Source organism: Coenobita brevimanus, chromosome 111, assembly GCF_032717465.1.
Source record: "Coenobita brevimanus isolate Jiangsu-jjx chromosome 111, ASM3271746v2, whole genome shotgun sequence".
NCBI lineage: Eukaryota > Metazoa > Arthropoda > Malacostraca > Decapoda > Coenobitidae > Coenobita > Coenobita brevimanus.
The window spans coordinates 4,641,367-4,658,417 of record NC_137064.1 but is presented as its reverse complement, the minus strand read 5'-3'; the positions used below and the strand labels follow the sequence as shown (position 1 = coordinate 4,658,417).

Here is a 17,051-nt window from a genome sequence, read left to right as displayed (position 1 = left end):
AAAAATATTACATACTGTACATCATCATCATCATCCGGACCTCCTTACCCAAGGGCAGGGTGAGGAGTAGCAGCATCCAGACAGCCCAAGTTTTCCCAGTCCAATGGGCCACACTTCCATTCACTCATCATTCAAGCCCCCAGAATCCTGGTGCTATCTGATACGCCCAAAACTTTCTTCACCTCTTGTAGGTTCACATGAACGTATCCAGTAGAGTCAATCCGAATGCTGTCACATTAAAAAGGGGTGCCAAATCCCTGATCATGCACTTCTTCTCACAACGTTCATCCAGCCAGTTCAGTCTCTTGTCAGTCCCTTAGCCTCACCAACTTCCATACTTCTCTTCCTCATACACTCATCCACCATATCCCTCCACCTTCACCTTGGCCTACCTCGCCTCCTCCCTCCTTCAAATTTGCATAGATATACCTTTTTCACCATGGTATCGTTATCTATTCTCACCACATGACCATACCATCTCAGAACTCTCTCTTTCATTCTGTGTCCACAGACTTCCTCACTCCACTTCTTTCACGAATCACATTATTTCGTATCCTATCCACTCTCCGTACTCCACATACATTCCTCTGCAGTCCCATCTCTTCTGCTCTCATTCTTGACTATTCATTTTCATGCCACACCATAGTCTCACATCTATATGTTAAAATTGGCACTAACACGCCTTCATGTAAGCCTCATGCAGCTGCAACACTCAGGCCTCTGTTTCTTATCAAGGCCTTCATAGCACCAGCTACTTTCCTTCCTTTGGTCACTCTACATTCCACTTCTTTTGCACATGCTCCTCTCTTTTCTGTCACTGTACCCAGGTATTTGATCTCTCTCACCAATTCCAGTCTCTCTCCATTCACTGTAACATCACACGGGGAGTCACCTTCTCACACGATTGCCATCACTTTACTTTTTTCTACATTTACTCTCAAAGCATGACACTTACAGACGTCAGCAAAACTCTGCACTAGACTACCAAGTTCTTTTCCGGTATTTGCAAGTAGTACTGAATCATCAACATGCAACAAATTTGAGATATTCCATCCATCACCATTCATTACCAGCACCATCCCTCTCTCCATTATTTGTGTTTTTACTTCTGTCGTCACCCCATCCATATGCAGTATACTGTATATTGAACAACTGTGAGGACATCGCACAAGCTTGTCGCATGCCCACATTCATTGTGAACCATTCACTTAGATGTCCATTTGCCCTTACACATGCTTCACTACCATCATAAAAACTCTTAATGACACCTAACAGCTTACCATCTTCACTGTACATGTGCAAAACCTTCCACAGTCCTTCTCAGTCTACTTTGTCATATGCTTTTTCCAGATCCATGAATGTCATAAACACCTTATATTCCTTCTCACAAGCCTTCTCCACTATCTGTCTCACCGCAAATATTTGATCCACATGTCCTTTGCCGCTCCTAAAACCACTGTGTTCATCACTCACTAGGGCTTCTGGTATCTTTCTTTCTCTATAAAAATTCTTCCATATACCTTCCCCACAACACTCAGTAAAATTGTGCCACAATAATTTTTGCACTTCGGTCACCTTTCTTTTTGTACAGGGGTACAATCACAGCCTTTTTCCACTCAGCTGGCACAGTTTCACTCATCCGTGCCGTCTTACATATCTCCAACAAGCACATCATTCTGCTCTTTCCACTACACTTAATGATCTCAACATACACCTCATCAACCCCAGGTGCTTTCCTGTCTTTCAGCTGCTTCACAGTGTTCTTCATCTGTGTGAGTGTAATGTTCCCTGGCAGTGCATTTCTTCTCTGCACCCCTCCAAAACCAATCATATTTACAGTGGCTCTGCTGTCTCTATTCCCATTCATCATGCTTTCAAAATATTCTTTCCATCTGATCCTTACTTCATCCCCATGGTTTAATAATCTACCACTTACATCTTTCACACTTTCACATTTCTTTCCGCTGTCACTTCGACATTTCCACACTTCTCTCAAGAATAACTTCCTATATTCAGAGTAATTTGCATTCATTTCTCATCCTAGATCATCATTTACCTCCTTTTTCCTCTTCACTAGTCTCGTTACGTGCATCTTGCTGTCAGTATATTCAGTTCCTATTTCAATTGAACCCCTGTTAAGTAACCACTCTAACCACTTCTTTCTCTTTTCCTCCACTGCTCCCTTAACCTCTTCATCCCACCATGCCGTGTCTTTCTTCTTTGTTGTTACTCCTGCGACACCACACACTACTTTAGCATTTCTAACTAAGCAATCCCTATATGCATTCCACAGGCTGTCCAGATCCATTTCTTTCCAATTTACTGATTCCAGCTCCTCCCCTACTTTGGTCCTGTATTCATCTGCCATTTCTTTGGTCCTCAGCTTCTCGATTTTCAGTCTGTCTCCCTGACTGCTCCTCTGTCTCCTGGTCTACCTCACTCCTCTCACCATGATCTTGCATACCACAGTCATATGATCTGATAGACCTCCACATTGTCCTTTCATGGCCCTCATATCAGCAACCATTCTCAGCATCGACCTCTCTACAAGCATGTAATCAATCAGGCCCCATTCAACACGATCCCCATTCCCTCTATACTGTATGATGTATATTTATGTGCATCTTTGTGTTTGAAATACGAGTTACAAATGTACAACCTCCTTTCCTGAAACATATCCTGTAGTTGCTTCCCATTATCATTTTTTCCTGGCACTCCATTACAACACATTTTATCATCCTCAGGACCAGTGCCTACTCTTCCATTCATATCACCCATTACAATCACTTTATAGCTCCTGGGCATTTCTCCCTCAGCTTCAGTCGGCTCATCCCAAAACCTGTTATTCCCTTTCTCACTCGTGTCATCACACGGTGCATACACTACAGTCACTGTACATTATTATCATTAATACTCCATTACAACACATTATATCATCCTCAGGACCAGTGCCCACTCTTCCGTTCGTATCACCCATTACGATCATGTTATAGCTCCTGGGCATTTCTTCCACTGCTTCAGCCAGCTGATCCCAAAACCTGTTTTTCTCTGTCTCACTCCCGTCATGACACTGTGCGTACGCTACAGTCACTGTACATTATTATCGTTAATATTGCTTAGGCCTCCTGTTGCCAGGTAGCAGGGTGGTGACAGGAGGCATAAATAAAAACATGCATAACACTTTTCACTCTGACTCTGGACAAGCATTTTCTTATCCATTTTCAGCTTATATATTATTACAGTGGTTCTCCCTCTATGCTGAGGGATCTTTGTATGCGGTATGTGTTAGGAGTGTAATGCTCAGTGGTAGTGAGACCTGGGTAGTAATGTAAGAAGATATTCACATGCCCAAACGTACAGAAATGGCAATGATTAGGTGGATGTGCAGTGCGTCCATGAGTGCAAGGCCTGGCAGGGCTAGCTTTACGATGGAAAAGTAAAGAAGTAGGATGGGACTGGAGTGTATTGGTGTTGTGATGAGGAGAGGTAGATTGAGATGGCTTGAGCATGTGGAGGGGATGGAGGATGATAATTGGGTGCAGAAAGTGAGAAGTTTAACGTTGGAGGTAGAGTAGTGAAAGGTAGACTGAAAATGACCTGGGACGAGGTCATTGTATGTGACATCAGGGTTAAGGGACTAAGTAGGGAAGCTGCCAGAGATCGAGCAGCATGGAGGGCCACCATTAGGTGATCAAGGTTGTCGCATGCAAGCATGCTGGAGCCTTCAAAAACGAAAATGAACATAATTGATGATGGTACCTAATGAAAGCAATGGATAAGAGGGAAGTTTTTGGAATCAGAATGAGAGGGCAAAAGAGTGTGTGTTGTTGTGTGCAAGCGGTGAAAGGAGAATATAAGAGAGTATGGATTAATTGGCTCGAGGATTGTGTGGGTGTTGGACTGTGATTGTGGACAACTGTGTGTGTGTATGTGCCAACACTATATCGTGCAAGTGGAGCGAAAGAAAAGTTCTGGACAAGTATGGAAGCATACATGGAAAAGTTTGAAAGGAATGAGAGAGTGTTTTTGAGTGGAGACATGAATGGAAAAGTAGGGAATGTGAAGGTGGATGGAGTAGTTGGTGAGTGGGGTGCACATGCAGAAGTGGATGAGAATGACAGTGCTCTAGTGAACATTCGTGCCGGGAGGGGGTTTGTGATAGGCAATACCCTCTTTAGGCACAAAATGATCCACAGGTATACGTGGCAAGTTATGAGAAGGGTGGATAGTGAACTGATTGAATGGAAGGCAGTGATTGATTATGTGTGTGTGTGGATGATAGAATGATTAGTGTGAAAGTCAAGGTTTAGATGAAATGGAGGAATAGAAGAAGGGAAGGGCAAGAGGAATTAGTTCATACAAGGAGGTTAGAAAGGTTGCAAGAGGATGGGAAAAAGGCAGAATGTAAGAGAGAAGTGGAGAAGCAACTGAGCAAATATGATCGGGAGCAGATAGGGTACATGAAAGGTGCGTGCAAGATGTTCACAGAAGAAATCAGTGCAGCATGTGAGGTGGTGTGTGAGGTGAAGAGAAGATGAAAAGAGGTTCAGGGAACATCATGGTGGAATGAAGCGGTGACACAGGCTGTGGCACAAAAGAAGAAAGCACATAGTGAGTGGTTGAGATACAGGGGTGTGGAGGAAGTTGATAGATGGAAGAGAGAGTTATATGTATAGCGAAAGAGAATTAGAGAGAGAAAGAGAATTTAGAGAGAGTAAGAAGAGAGTGGATGAGGAATTTGGAAGGAATTTGAGTGTAAAGTGGAGGAAATGTACAAAATGTTCTGGAAAGAGATAAAGAGAGTTAGACAGGGTGATAAAGAAGTTAGTCATTGAGTGAAAGATAGAATGGCAGATTGCTACTGGAGATGGGAGAAAAAGTGAGCAGATGGAGAGAACACTTTAAGGAACTGTTGAACATAGAGAATGAAAGTAATGCAAGTATACTTGTAAGTGGCTGGGGAATGGCTGGGAGAGGGAGGGATGTGAGAAGAGAGGAAGAAATCAGTAGGATGGAAGTTGTGGAACCAATGAAGAAAGTCAATATGGGGAAAGCCCGAGGAATTGATGGTGTGTGTGGTGAAATGCTGAAACATTGGGGAGAGATAGTAGTAAAATGGCTGTGGAAGGTTTGCAGATTGACCTGGGAGGAAGATAGAGTCCCTGAGGAATGGAAGTCAGGTATAATTATTCCCCTGTACAAAGGAAAAAGAGAAAAAGAGGTGTGTGGTAATCGTATGGGCATTTGTCTTCTTAGTGTAATAGGAAAAGTATATGCTAGGATACTTATTGACAGAGTTAGAGAAATAACAGAGGAATTAGTTGGAGAAGAATAGGGAGGTTTTAGGAGGGGAAGAGGTTGTGTAGATCAGATATTCATTCTTAGGTCTTTAGTGGGGAAGTTTCTAGAGAAGGGAAAGAAGTTGTATGCAGCCTTCATGAATTTGGAGAAAGCATATGACAGGGAGGATAGACAAGGATTGTGGAAATTATTAAGAATATGTGGAGTAAATGGGAAGTTGGTGAATGCTGTGAAGAGTATGTATGAGGGTGCTAAGGCTGCAGTGTGAGTGGACAGTGAACTGAGTGAATTTTTCTGTTTGAATGTTGGATTGAAACAGGGATGTGACATGTCTCCATGGCTGTTCAGTCTGTATATGAATGGGGTTATAAAGAGATACAAGGTAGGGCAGTGGTTGTTGGAGTGGCCTTAATGAGAGAGGGCAGCATTTAGAAACTCCCTGTACTGTTGTTTGCAGATGATACTGTATTAAATGAAGGCAAAGGGGAGCTGCAAGGACTGGTGAATGAGTTTTGAAGAGTGCGTAAGAAACAGAATCCAAAGGTGAATGTAAGGAAGAGTAAAGTTATGGTCGTCGAGAGAAAGGAAAATCACTGGATGTACCATACAGTGAGGTTGGATGAGGAGGAAATGGAAAATGTTAGTGCATTTTAGTAGAGTAGCTACTTGGGTAGTGTGATGAGTGAGGATGGAAGTTTAGAGGTTGAAGTGCTTGAAAGGGTACAACAGGGAAGAAAGATTGCTGGTTCTTTGAAAGCAGTAATAAGAAACTGGTTAGTGAGCATGGAAGTAAAAAAAGTCACCGCATGACAGTACAGAGTATTGTGGTACCAACTCTAACGTATGGAAGTGAAGCTTGGACCTTGTTGGAGGGACACAAGTCAAGAGTGAAACAAGTGGAAATGAGTTATTTTAGAGGAGCATGTGGGGTCACATGGAGAGACAGACTGACAAATGAGGAAGTGAAGGGGTGTTGTAGTGTGGATGTGGATGTGATGGAAAGCATTAAGAGAAACACATTGAGATGGTTTGGCCATATGAAGAGGATGGAGAGTGAGATACTGACAAGGAGAGTGTATGTGAGTGAGGTGGTGGGGGGGAGAGGGAGGGGGAGGCCAAGGATGAGATGGAGGAATGGAGTGGAGAGGTATAGGAGAGAGGGGGGTGTGAGCTGGGAACAGGGTGGTGAAGTGGCGGGGGACATGGAGACGATTTGTTTGAGGCCACCTCTTGCGAGATTAAGGCGTCTGGCAGTAGTTAGATAGATATATAGAGATGCATTGTCTTTGATCAGTTAATGGGATATAACTGGGGGAGCTTATCTCGCAACTGAAAAGTGAATGAACAAAAGTGCTCGATTGCCACCTCCCTCTCTTTGTCTTCCCACAGGATGGGCTGCACACCCAGTGATGTCAGGTAGGATAGTAGCAGACTATGAAGACCACTTCTCTGTGATACGTGTGGATGAGGTGGAGGTGGAGGAGGACAAGAGATGGAAGAAAGCTGCATGTCCCATTCCATCCCAGCTGCCCCCCTTCCCCATGCTCTTACCCCGCTTCAGTCCAGATGAATCACAAAAAAACATCTTCTTCCTGGAGACCTCTTGTGCCATTTCCCTTAATGCTAAGATGGTAAGATACTCTGCAGATGGAATGTTATGTACATACGAGAGTGTATAACCTGATGTACATGTCTGTTTATTTATTTTTAAGGAATTTGTGTGCCCTTGAACCTGGTTATTAAATTTGCTTCTTATATAAAATTACAATAAAATAAAATACTCAACTGAAATGAGATGCCTGTCTGCATAGTACAGTAATATTATAATTTTCATAAGTTGCAGTTCTCGTTTGACTTTTTCAGTCCAAAAAATTGTTCATTGTTTATCAAAACTTGTCAGATCAATAGGAGCAGTATTCTGTGTTCACTTTAACTTGTCTGAAATTTCCACATCTGTCTTGAATATTCAGCATTTGCAAGAGATGAACAATAAAATATGATGCTAATCACACAGAAGTGCCACATTAATTATGTAGAGCCTTAGTATTGGCTTTCTCTGCCATTGAAAAATGGAGAGTAGCTGCAAAAGGATGAAAATCTCTGTCATATTAAAGTGAACAGATAGCTTAGTCTCTACCTACATTAAGTTTGAATCTCTTCTTTCTTCAGTAAATTTTGGTAGGTCCTGCATTATCTCTCTCTCTCTCTCTCTCTCTCTCTCTCTCTCTCTCTCTCTCAGTTGACATAAGGCACAGGGGTCATATGGCTATATGTATAGTGTTACTGTACATTCTCATCGCACACTGCTACAGGTTCCAGCAGCAGCAGGTCAGTATAGGAAGGATGTCACTCAGTGAATCGTTCCTCAAAGCGTCAGCCTTTCAGTGTACACAAGATCAACTCAGGTCTCATAATACCACTGGCTTCTCATGTTCATAGTCTTTATTTTCCAAGTAATTAGTCAGCTTAACTAATTTCACAAGTGCCAGAGCTACACTACCTACGCAAGGCCACCAGTAAACTGGCTCCTCTATTCTCTCCCCCATCCTTTTATAGCCGTAGATGTTCTGGGTGCTCCTAGTGGCAACAGTTCCAAGTCGGAGACATCCAAAACATTCCAGAGTTTTCTTACATTACATAGCACTCTAAACGCTTAAGCATACAAACTGAAAGTAAATATGAATATTACATCATTTAACAATGATCCAACTAAAACATTATACAGTGGGGAAAAAAAATTAATGCATAACTTTACAAAATACTTCTGCTCACAACAGCAGGCTACCTGGCATCTGTGACAAGCAACTGAAAATGCGCCAACTACAGTATCTAGAATTTTCCACTACCACCTTGTGAGCACTCCTGCTTTTCAACAGTATAAACGATCTTTACCAGCTTTATGATGTCTCTGTAGAAGTCATATAATATGAATCATTTTGCTTCGTTGGGTCTGGTTAGTACTTGGATGGGTGACCGCCTGGGAACACCCAGATGCTGTTGGCATCCCTACGTGTCAAGTGGGGTTGGTGGAGGATTAGTGCCCCTCCCTGTAAAACAATTAACTCTAAGCCCTTGGCCACCCCATGTGGGATACATGGCGTCTGGCAATGAATGAATGAATGATTTTGCTTGTTCCTGTTTTTGCAATATTATTAACTCCTGATTGATTATGAAATATCTGTTAGTTGTATGAGGGAATGTAAAATTTCAAATGAGCAGCCTTGTACACATATGGTATTAAGCTCAAGAATGTTTCTGAAAACAACCATGAAGTGAAAGCCCCTGTTTATATCGTAGCAAGCTTTCAGTCTGTATACAACCACCCGCACAAAGTTGAAAGAATAAGCTAATTATGGAAGATTTCTCATACTGCATTGTATTTATAGATCCCAGCACATGAACCATTGTGAGGGCTAAGTTACAAATTTTGCAGTGAATTTGAACGAGAAAGCATGTGACAGGGTGGATAGACAAGGATTGTGGAAAGTATTAAGAATATATGGAGTAGATGGGAAGTTGTTGAATGCTGTGAAGAGTATGTATGATGGTGCTAAGGCTGCAGTGCGTGTGGATGATGAACTAAGTGAATTTTTCTCTACTGCATTGTGTAGAAGTCTGTGGCAAAAATAATCCCATACCCGTGTTGACACTTGTCAGCCTCGATATCCCATCACTTTATTCCCTCAAGGCAGTTTGAAGTGCAGATGAACTAAACCTGGGATTAAGCGCCTCATTGGCTCAAAACATCGTTCTGAATGTGTGTGACCTAGGGTTTATGTTGTAATCCAGGTTTTGAACTGAGGATTGTATTAAAAACTGAGGCTTAAATTTGGCCCTTAAAGAGAGTGTGCATAGATGATATGATTAGATGAATGTAAATTGGGTGGTGAAAAAGTTATACGGTATGTGATTCAGTCTGAAGGTGGGAGGAGGTATTGTAGGCTAAGAAGAAGGTGGGTAGAGATAGTATTGAGTGAGTAAAGAGTTTGAAGATGGGAGGAGGCATGGTAGGCAAAGAAGATAAATAGATGTGGTAACAGTTGTGTAAGGAATTAGGTATAGAGGTTGATAAAGCTAAGAAAGTTACTGGGGATTGAGTTGGTTGGATGAATTATGTAATGAGAAAATATGAAAGATTTGTTGCCCCTGTTTTATCCTTGATAGTCTGTGGATTAATTCTGTCTGATAGGTAGTGTGAATCATAGGTATAAAGAATAATGTCCTCCCTCTCTCTCCCCCTCCCCCAAGAAAAAATAAAAGAATTTGGATGGTCATGCCTGTGAAGTGGACTCATGATTCTGGGGGCTTGATTTGTGAGTGAATATGGCCCATCTCCCTGGGTATGCTGGTGATTAGTTTTTTCACATGTTTACTTGTATTGTGGATCCTGCCTCACCCCATCCATAGGTAGAATAAAGCAGCTGGGTTGATGATGATATGATAATGATGATGACATATTGTACTTGTTAATGAAACCAGTGACATACTGTACTTAATACAGTAATGAAACCAGTATTGAACCAAATGTGAACTTGTAGGAATATCTTTCATTACATTTCTGCACAGCACAAGACGATACTGTGTTTGTCATGCTACTGTACTGTATTGGAATAGAGGTACTGTATTGATTTCAATTACTGTATTTGGAAATAAAAATCATATTAGTATCTTTTATGAGAAATAGTTCAAGAATAGGTTCTAGGAAGGATTATAAAAATACAAAGCAGAGGAGAAAATGGATTTCCCCCCCCCCAAGAATTCATTTTTTTTTTTTTCCCATCAATAGCAGTGCTAAAATATGCATCTTATTTAGTGTTTCTTATGTTCTTCCCAGGTACTGGTGTAGTGCAGACAGTTTTCTTTTAAGGTGCAAATGTGTTTGAAAATAGCACAACATTTTCCATTTGACTATTTCTGTAAGTTGAGGGAGGCTGACAAATCAGCTCATAGGTAGCAATGGAACTTTGTTAGTCAGATTTTCTGTTATTCACAGTTGACTTAGTGGCAAAATTAGTGTCACAAATGGTAACTTATAATTAAGACACACAGCACTTATTGTAAAAAATGTACTGTTAAAAGCTAAAAGAGAGCAAGAAATTGTTTTGGAAGGAGGTAAAGAAAGTAAGGCAGTGTGAAAGGGGAAATAATAGGGGAGTGAGATAGGAATAATAGATTGTTGGTGGAGAAGGGAGAGAAATTGAGGAGATGGAAGGAGCACTTTGAGGATTTGTTGAATGTAGAGAGTGAGAGCAGTGTGAGTATAAGTGGTTGGGGAATGGCTGGGAGAAGAAGAGATGAGAGGAGGGAGGAAGAGATCAGTAGGGCGGAAGTAGTGGAAGCGATGAAGAAGATTAAGTTGGGAAAGGCCCCAGGAATTGATGGAGTGTGTGGTGAAATGCTTAGGTATGGGGGTGAGATTGTTGTGGAGTGGATGTGGAAGTTGTGTAGATTGGCTTGGGAAGAGGGAAGGGTTCCAGAGGACTGGAAATCAGGTATAATTGTTCCTCTGTACTGTACAAAGGAAAAGGGGAGAGAGAAGTATGTTGTAACCGTAGGGGTATTTGCTTTCTTAGTGTGACTGGTAAAGTATATGGTAGAATACTCACTGATAGGGTTAGGCATATGACAGAGGAGCTAGTTGGAGAAGAACAAGGGGGATTTAGGAAGGGAAAAGGGTGTGTAGATCAGATATTTGTTCTAAGATGTTTAGTGGAGAAGTATCTAGAGAAGGGAAGGAAAGTGTATGCTGCCTTCATGGACTTGGAGAAAGCTTATGACAGAATAGATAGGCAAGGTATGTGGAAGGTATTAAGAATATATGGAGTGGAGGGGAAATTGTTGAGTGCTGTGAAGAGTATGTATGAGGGAGCTAGGGCTACGGTGCGAGTGGATGGTGAGCTGAGTGAGTTCTTTGATCTCAATGTGGGACTGAAACAGGGGTGTGTGATGTCTCCATGGCTGTTTAATATATATATGGATGGGGTTGTAAAGGAGGTGCAGGGTAGGGCAGTGGATGTGGGGCTGGCCCTAATGAATGAGGGTGAGATTTGGAAGCTTCCGGTGTTGCTGTGCTGATGATACAGTATTGTTGAGTGAAGATGAATGGGAGTTGCAAGGTTTGGTGAATGAATTTGGGACAGTGTGTAGGAGGAGGAAGCTGAAAGTTAATGTAAACAAAAGTAAAGTTATGGTGTTTGAGAGGAATGGAGTCACAGAGTGTGCAGTGAGGTTGGATGGTGAGGATATGGAGAATGTGAGTGCATTCAAGTACTTGGGTAGTGTGATGAGTAAGGATGGAACTTTGGGGGATAAAGTACGTGAAAGGGTACAGCAGGGAAGGAAGGTTGTTGGTACACTGAAAGCAGTGATGAGAAACAGGGAGGTGAGTATGGAAGTTAAGAAGTCACTGCATGATGGTATTGTGATTCCTATCCTGACATATGGAAGCGAGGCGTGGACCTTGCAAGAGGGGAACAAGTCAAGAGTGAGAGCAGTGGAAATGAGTTACTTGAGAGGAGCACGTGGAGTGACATGGAGGGACAGGTTGACGAATGAAGAAGTGAAGGAACGTTGTGGGGTAGATGTGGATGTGGTTGAGAAGATTAGGAGAAATACACTGAGGTGGTTTGGACATGTGGAGAGAATGGAGAATGAAAGACTGACTAAGAGGGTGTATGTAGGTGAGGTGGAGGGAGGGAGAGGGAGGGGTAGACCGAGGATGAGGTGGAGGGATGGAGTTGAGAGGTATATGAGGGAGGGGGGGGTGAGTTGGAGGGAGGGTAGTCAAATGGTGGGTGACAGAGTGACTTGGAGGCGTTTTGTCTGCGGCCACCCTTTGCGGGATTAGGGCATCAGGCTATAGATAGATAGGTAGATAGATAGAAAAGCTAAAATTCACTGACAATTGCCTGTCAACATTGTGTCCTTTCCATTTTTCTCATTCTGCCCCAAAGGTCAGGGAATTTGCTTCCTTTTGATACTATTTTGTTCTCTGCTTTTTATTGCCATAACATAAAAATATTTCATGTAACACCTCAAAGCGGAAAGGGATGCGTTCATACAGTGACACCAATTGCCTTGGTTACACAAATGTCTTTTCCTATTCTCCAGAAGGATGGTGGTGGACTGCAGAAGAAGAGTAATATTCAGCTCACAGTCCTCCAAGTTCTTGTTCGGATAAATTCAGATTCACAGCAACAACATGTACCGTAATATCTTCCATCACTGCAGCTGGCAGGGAAGTGTTGGCAATCGTTTGATCCTGATAGTACCTGTAACTATCACTGTCCCCTCCCCAGGCTTGTGCAGTTGAGAGTGCAGCCACACACCACCCTGACCACACCATCCACCTGGTACTGACTACCACACACATCTCCGGCACCGACCAGGTCTTGGACACCCTTATGGCTCTCCCTAACATCCGCCTAACAGCCCTCAACCCTGCCACCTCCCTGCCCCCCACACACCCTCTGGTTATCTGGCTCAAAGGTGGACAATGGACGAGGAACATAGGTAGGAAGTTCAACAGGATTATCATTTGCTGTTAAAAAAACAACAAATATTATTCCTCATTTTAGAGCCCCAGAGGGCCCAGAGCATAGGATGGCCTGAGGCTAGGCTGCTATGGTCCAGATTATGTAAGGAAAAAGAAACTACCCAACATTCTTGGCAGTGTTCGAATGACAGAAAAGCTTCTGGCCACTTCAAGACATCAAACCATAGAAGACTAGAAGATGCCCTTCTCTAACCGTAGACCTCTTTCTGCCATGCCACTGAAGTGTTACATGTTGTACCCAAAGATATTTGTTATTAAAAAAAGAAAAAGAAAAATGTGCCTGGAGCATGGTATTACCAATATACCACATACAGTAGGATCTGCATTTTCATATGTGTAGTATGCATTCACACCATTAATCCCTACCAGACTGGATATTTGAAAAATAGGTTACCTCCTCTGAGTCGATGTTCTATAGCCAGTGTGGTTTAGTGTGTAATAAACGTGCGTCAGTCAGATTGAGCCTGTGTAGATTTATATCCAAGAGATGGTTGGGGTTTATTGCTCACGTAATGCCACCCGGGTGACTGAGGCTGGTCACTGTCATCTTAAATGTCAGGACCAACTTGCCTAACCCCGGTCTCCTCTGCTCCTTGTGGGGTAACATAGAATTGGATGATGAATGGATGGATGGTAAATTGTACCTCATATGAGGCTTGCAGCTTGAATCACACAGGCCTTCATTGTGCCTCATGTGAGGTCTGCAGCTCAGCAGGTGTAAATGACAGCCCCCAGTTTTTCGTTTGCAATCAGATCTTGACCTAAGCACAAGTTGCATATGGTGAAATAGCAGAAAATGATGGGGAAAAAATCAGTTGCACTGATTGCAGTTGATCCACACCATTGGCTTGGGAGGGGGGGGGAAAGCACATCCACATTTTCACACACAGGTGGTCATCTTAATCCCATAGACATTAATCTTTATCTTTACAGCCAGTGCTGTGGAACACAAGTACTGTTTGTGTGTTATTAAAGGCAGCCTTGCTGACTGGTGAGACCATACCAAATAACAGATCACAACATCCACTACAGTACATGGCAGCACATCCACCCACACCAAGGAACATCAAAACAACACCCAGCTCACGATACCATACACAAATACTGTCATCTTTCCCCCCCCTGCCCTCCTCAGACCAGCTTCCAGAAGCATATCCACACTCGGATCACTCGCCGCTCCATTCAGTCACTTAAAGACAACACACAGCTGCATGCACGGCCTCCTGACATCCACCCTTCTGAATCCTATCTTCCTCGTGAGGACAGAGTCCACTTGGCCAGGCTGAGATGTAGGCACCATCCAGCCCTCTTAAGCTACCAGAAGAGGCTGGATGACTCCGTTGCTGATGCCTGTCCAGGATGCAACACAGCACCCCATACTATTAAGCACATTGTGGAAGACTGCATTGCACACAATCACCTACACCAACAACACAACATACACTTTTTGAGAGCTCTGTGGGAAAGCTCGGTTTCAGCCATGGCCTTCCTAAGGGACTCGGGGCTGTTCAGCCAGACTGCCTAGGGAACAACTACTACTACTACTACTACAGATCATTGGTGATTGATGGTCACTAATTAGTGATTAATGGTAAATGGTAATGATTATGGAGTTGATGATGATGATGATGTACACCCGCGAACCAAAGTTTCGGTACCCCCCTCGATGGAAGGAAGTGGAAGTCAGGGTTAGAGAGAGGGCAGGTGAACAGACAACCGTGAGTGGTACTTTGGAACTGAGCTACGAGGCGAATAGTGAGAAACCTAATGACACTGGATTCGAAACATTTCCATGCTATTCACATGCAAAACATTATGCGTTCGTAACATACATATTGTAACATATAACATAGACTGCTGTGTTATCATGGTGTCCTGTGCTACTGACCCATCTGTTTCGGATCCTCATCACACAAATAAAGCACCGAGCCAGTTGTATATAAGTTGCAACTTGTCATTATAACTGCAGTCATAATTTTTGTGAATGTTATCCCTGGATTGTCTATAGCTATAATAAAGAATGATTGTGAATTTAATGTTGATTTTCACAGTAGTTGTGCGGATGGTTATAACTGTGGCAATTATTTTATGTGGACGACTAAACCACATTGTGATGGACAGCGGAGAGCATTCGCCAATAATTTACTATAACCAGATGAAATTAGATGCAAACAACACAAAATATTATGAGACAACGAAGACACAGCTGTGGTATCTTGCTCCGCCTTGTTATCAAGGCCTTAACTGTGGCCTCACCTCATACGTGCATTATTTTCCTTCAGTTTCTGCCTCTTTTATTACTCTTACTTCCCGGTATCCTCTTACTGCGAGTCGTCATATTCCTTGGAGGGTTTCTTGTCGTCCGGTCCTATAACCCCTACTGTATTACATTATTCCTCGCATCATCACTCCCAGACAAACAACGTTAGCACAAGACTGCTGAATCTGTTAATACCATTATTGCCACTGCCACTGCTACTGTAATCCCCCTTTTCCTATTGTGACTAATTTACCTCACAGTAAAACTACTGCTGCTCCTATTACTACTCCACTATAAATCTGTATAATAATACATATGATTGTCCTTATGTCTGTGTATCTGTTAATCATAATTATTGTCCCTGTCCCACCGTCGACAACTCGTCACTGACCCGGCACCGCTACTCCAGTTCCCACCACCATGGATTCTACTCCTCCCCCACTCCGACACCACATTACCCTTCACCTCATCCTTGGGCGAGAAGGCCTGTTGTTCACCCTTTACCGATGAATATACGTGGCATGCATTAATAATAAAAAAGAAGGCATTTGAGAACTAAACGGTAATCGCCCTCTAAAATATTCTGTTTGCCAAGTCCAAACTTTAGGCCATATTTTGATACCATGAAGATTTTATATTGATAGCTCAAGCCATTCATGAGATTTAATGGTGCTAAAGGCAGGCAATAAAAACTAGTTGACCTTTAGCAGTTAGTTTGGTGACCTTGACTCTGACCCCGAGTTGCCATTTTCGAACTCCTCCAAGATTTTGCCCATATCTTGATACGCTGAAGGCTTCATGTTGATAGCTCAAGCCGTTCATGAGATATAATAGGAACACACACACACACACACACACACACACACACACAGATGCACTTAAAAACATGATCGCTCCGCCTTCTAAAGGTTGGCGATAATAATTTAATAAGAACAACATCGTAGATGTGTACTGTAGTGTTCCTAACTTTACACTTAATAACTGCAGACCCAAACGTGCCTATACCACAGACCGTTCTTATCATTACCACTGCACCTTCCCTATAGCACTTCACCATGGTAATACAACCCACTGTATTCCTCTGTGAGATCGCTACACGTCTTTGGGAAAAATAACAGTGCACAACATGCCAACAAACCACTAAAATAAGCATATGATGTTTCACTGACATCCATCAAATAGCCTAGGAGAAGTTTGTGGACAAACAAACAAACGACTGGACACAGACAGACAGAAGCAGAATGTCTCGCATCGGTATGTAACGACCTGACAAAACTCTTGTGATCCTGCATTGCAGATGTCATCACAGTAATAATAATAATAATAATAATAATAATTAATCACATGTTATTTGGCACGATACTGAGAAGGACACACACTGGAATAGCATGTGTCGACGCAATGCAGAATCTGTTTGCCATGACAGAAGGTTGGGTTGCGGTCAAACATTAGTTTAGTATTACTATAACCCTACCATTACAGCATATTATGGCACTGTTTGGTTTTATATGTCACAGCTGTTTTCACTTGTTTTATCAGGGAGATTATGGTGTTTGTCCTCCTCTGTATCATGGATATTAACATGTGATTACTACTACTACTACTACTACGATTATTATTATTATTATTATTATTATTATTATTATAAGTATGATGACACCTACAAAGCAGGATCGTAATAGTCTTTTCAGGTTGTCATATACCGATGCAAGACATTCGGCCTCAGTCTATGTCCAGCCGTGTGTTTGTTTGTCCGCTAACTTCTAGGCAATTTAATGGATGTCAGTGAAACGTCACAGGTGTATTTTAATGGGTTGTGGGCATGTTGTGCGCTGTTATTTTTCCCAAACATGTGTAGTGATCCCACAAAGGACTTCAGTGGGTTGTATTACTATGGTGAAGTGCTACAGGTAAGGTCCAGTGGCAATGACAGGA

General features: G+C 42.5%; 1 protein-coding gene across 1 annotated transcript in view; it reads left to right on the top strand.

The window, feature by feature from the left end:
• Window positions 1–17,051, top strand: part of LOC145417756 (alpha1,4-N-acetylgalactosaminyltransferase 1-like) — a 41,539-nt gene that overhangs the window by 11,151 nt on the left and 13,337 nt on the right. Inside the window, exons 3-4 of the mRNA XM_080286363.1 lie at window positions 6,691–6,932; window positions 12,600–12,813. Coding sequence (XP_080142489.1) covers window positions 6,691–6,932; window positions 12,600–12,813 — 456 coding nt within the window. The remainder of the gene's footprint in view (window positions 1–6,690; window positions 6,933–12,599; window positions 12,814–17,051) is intronic.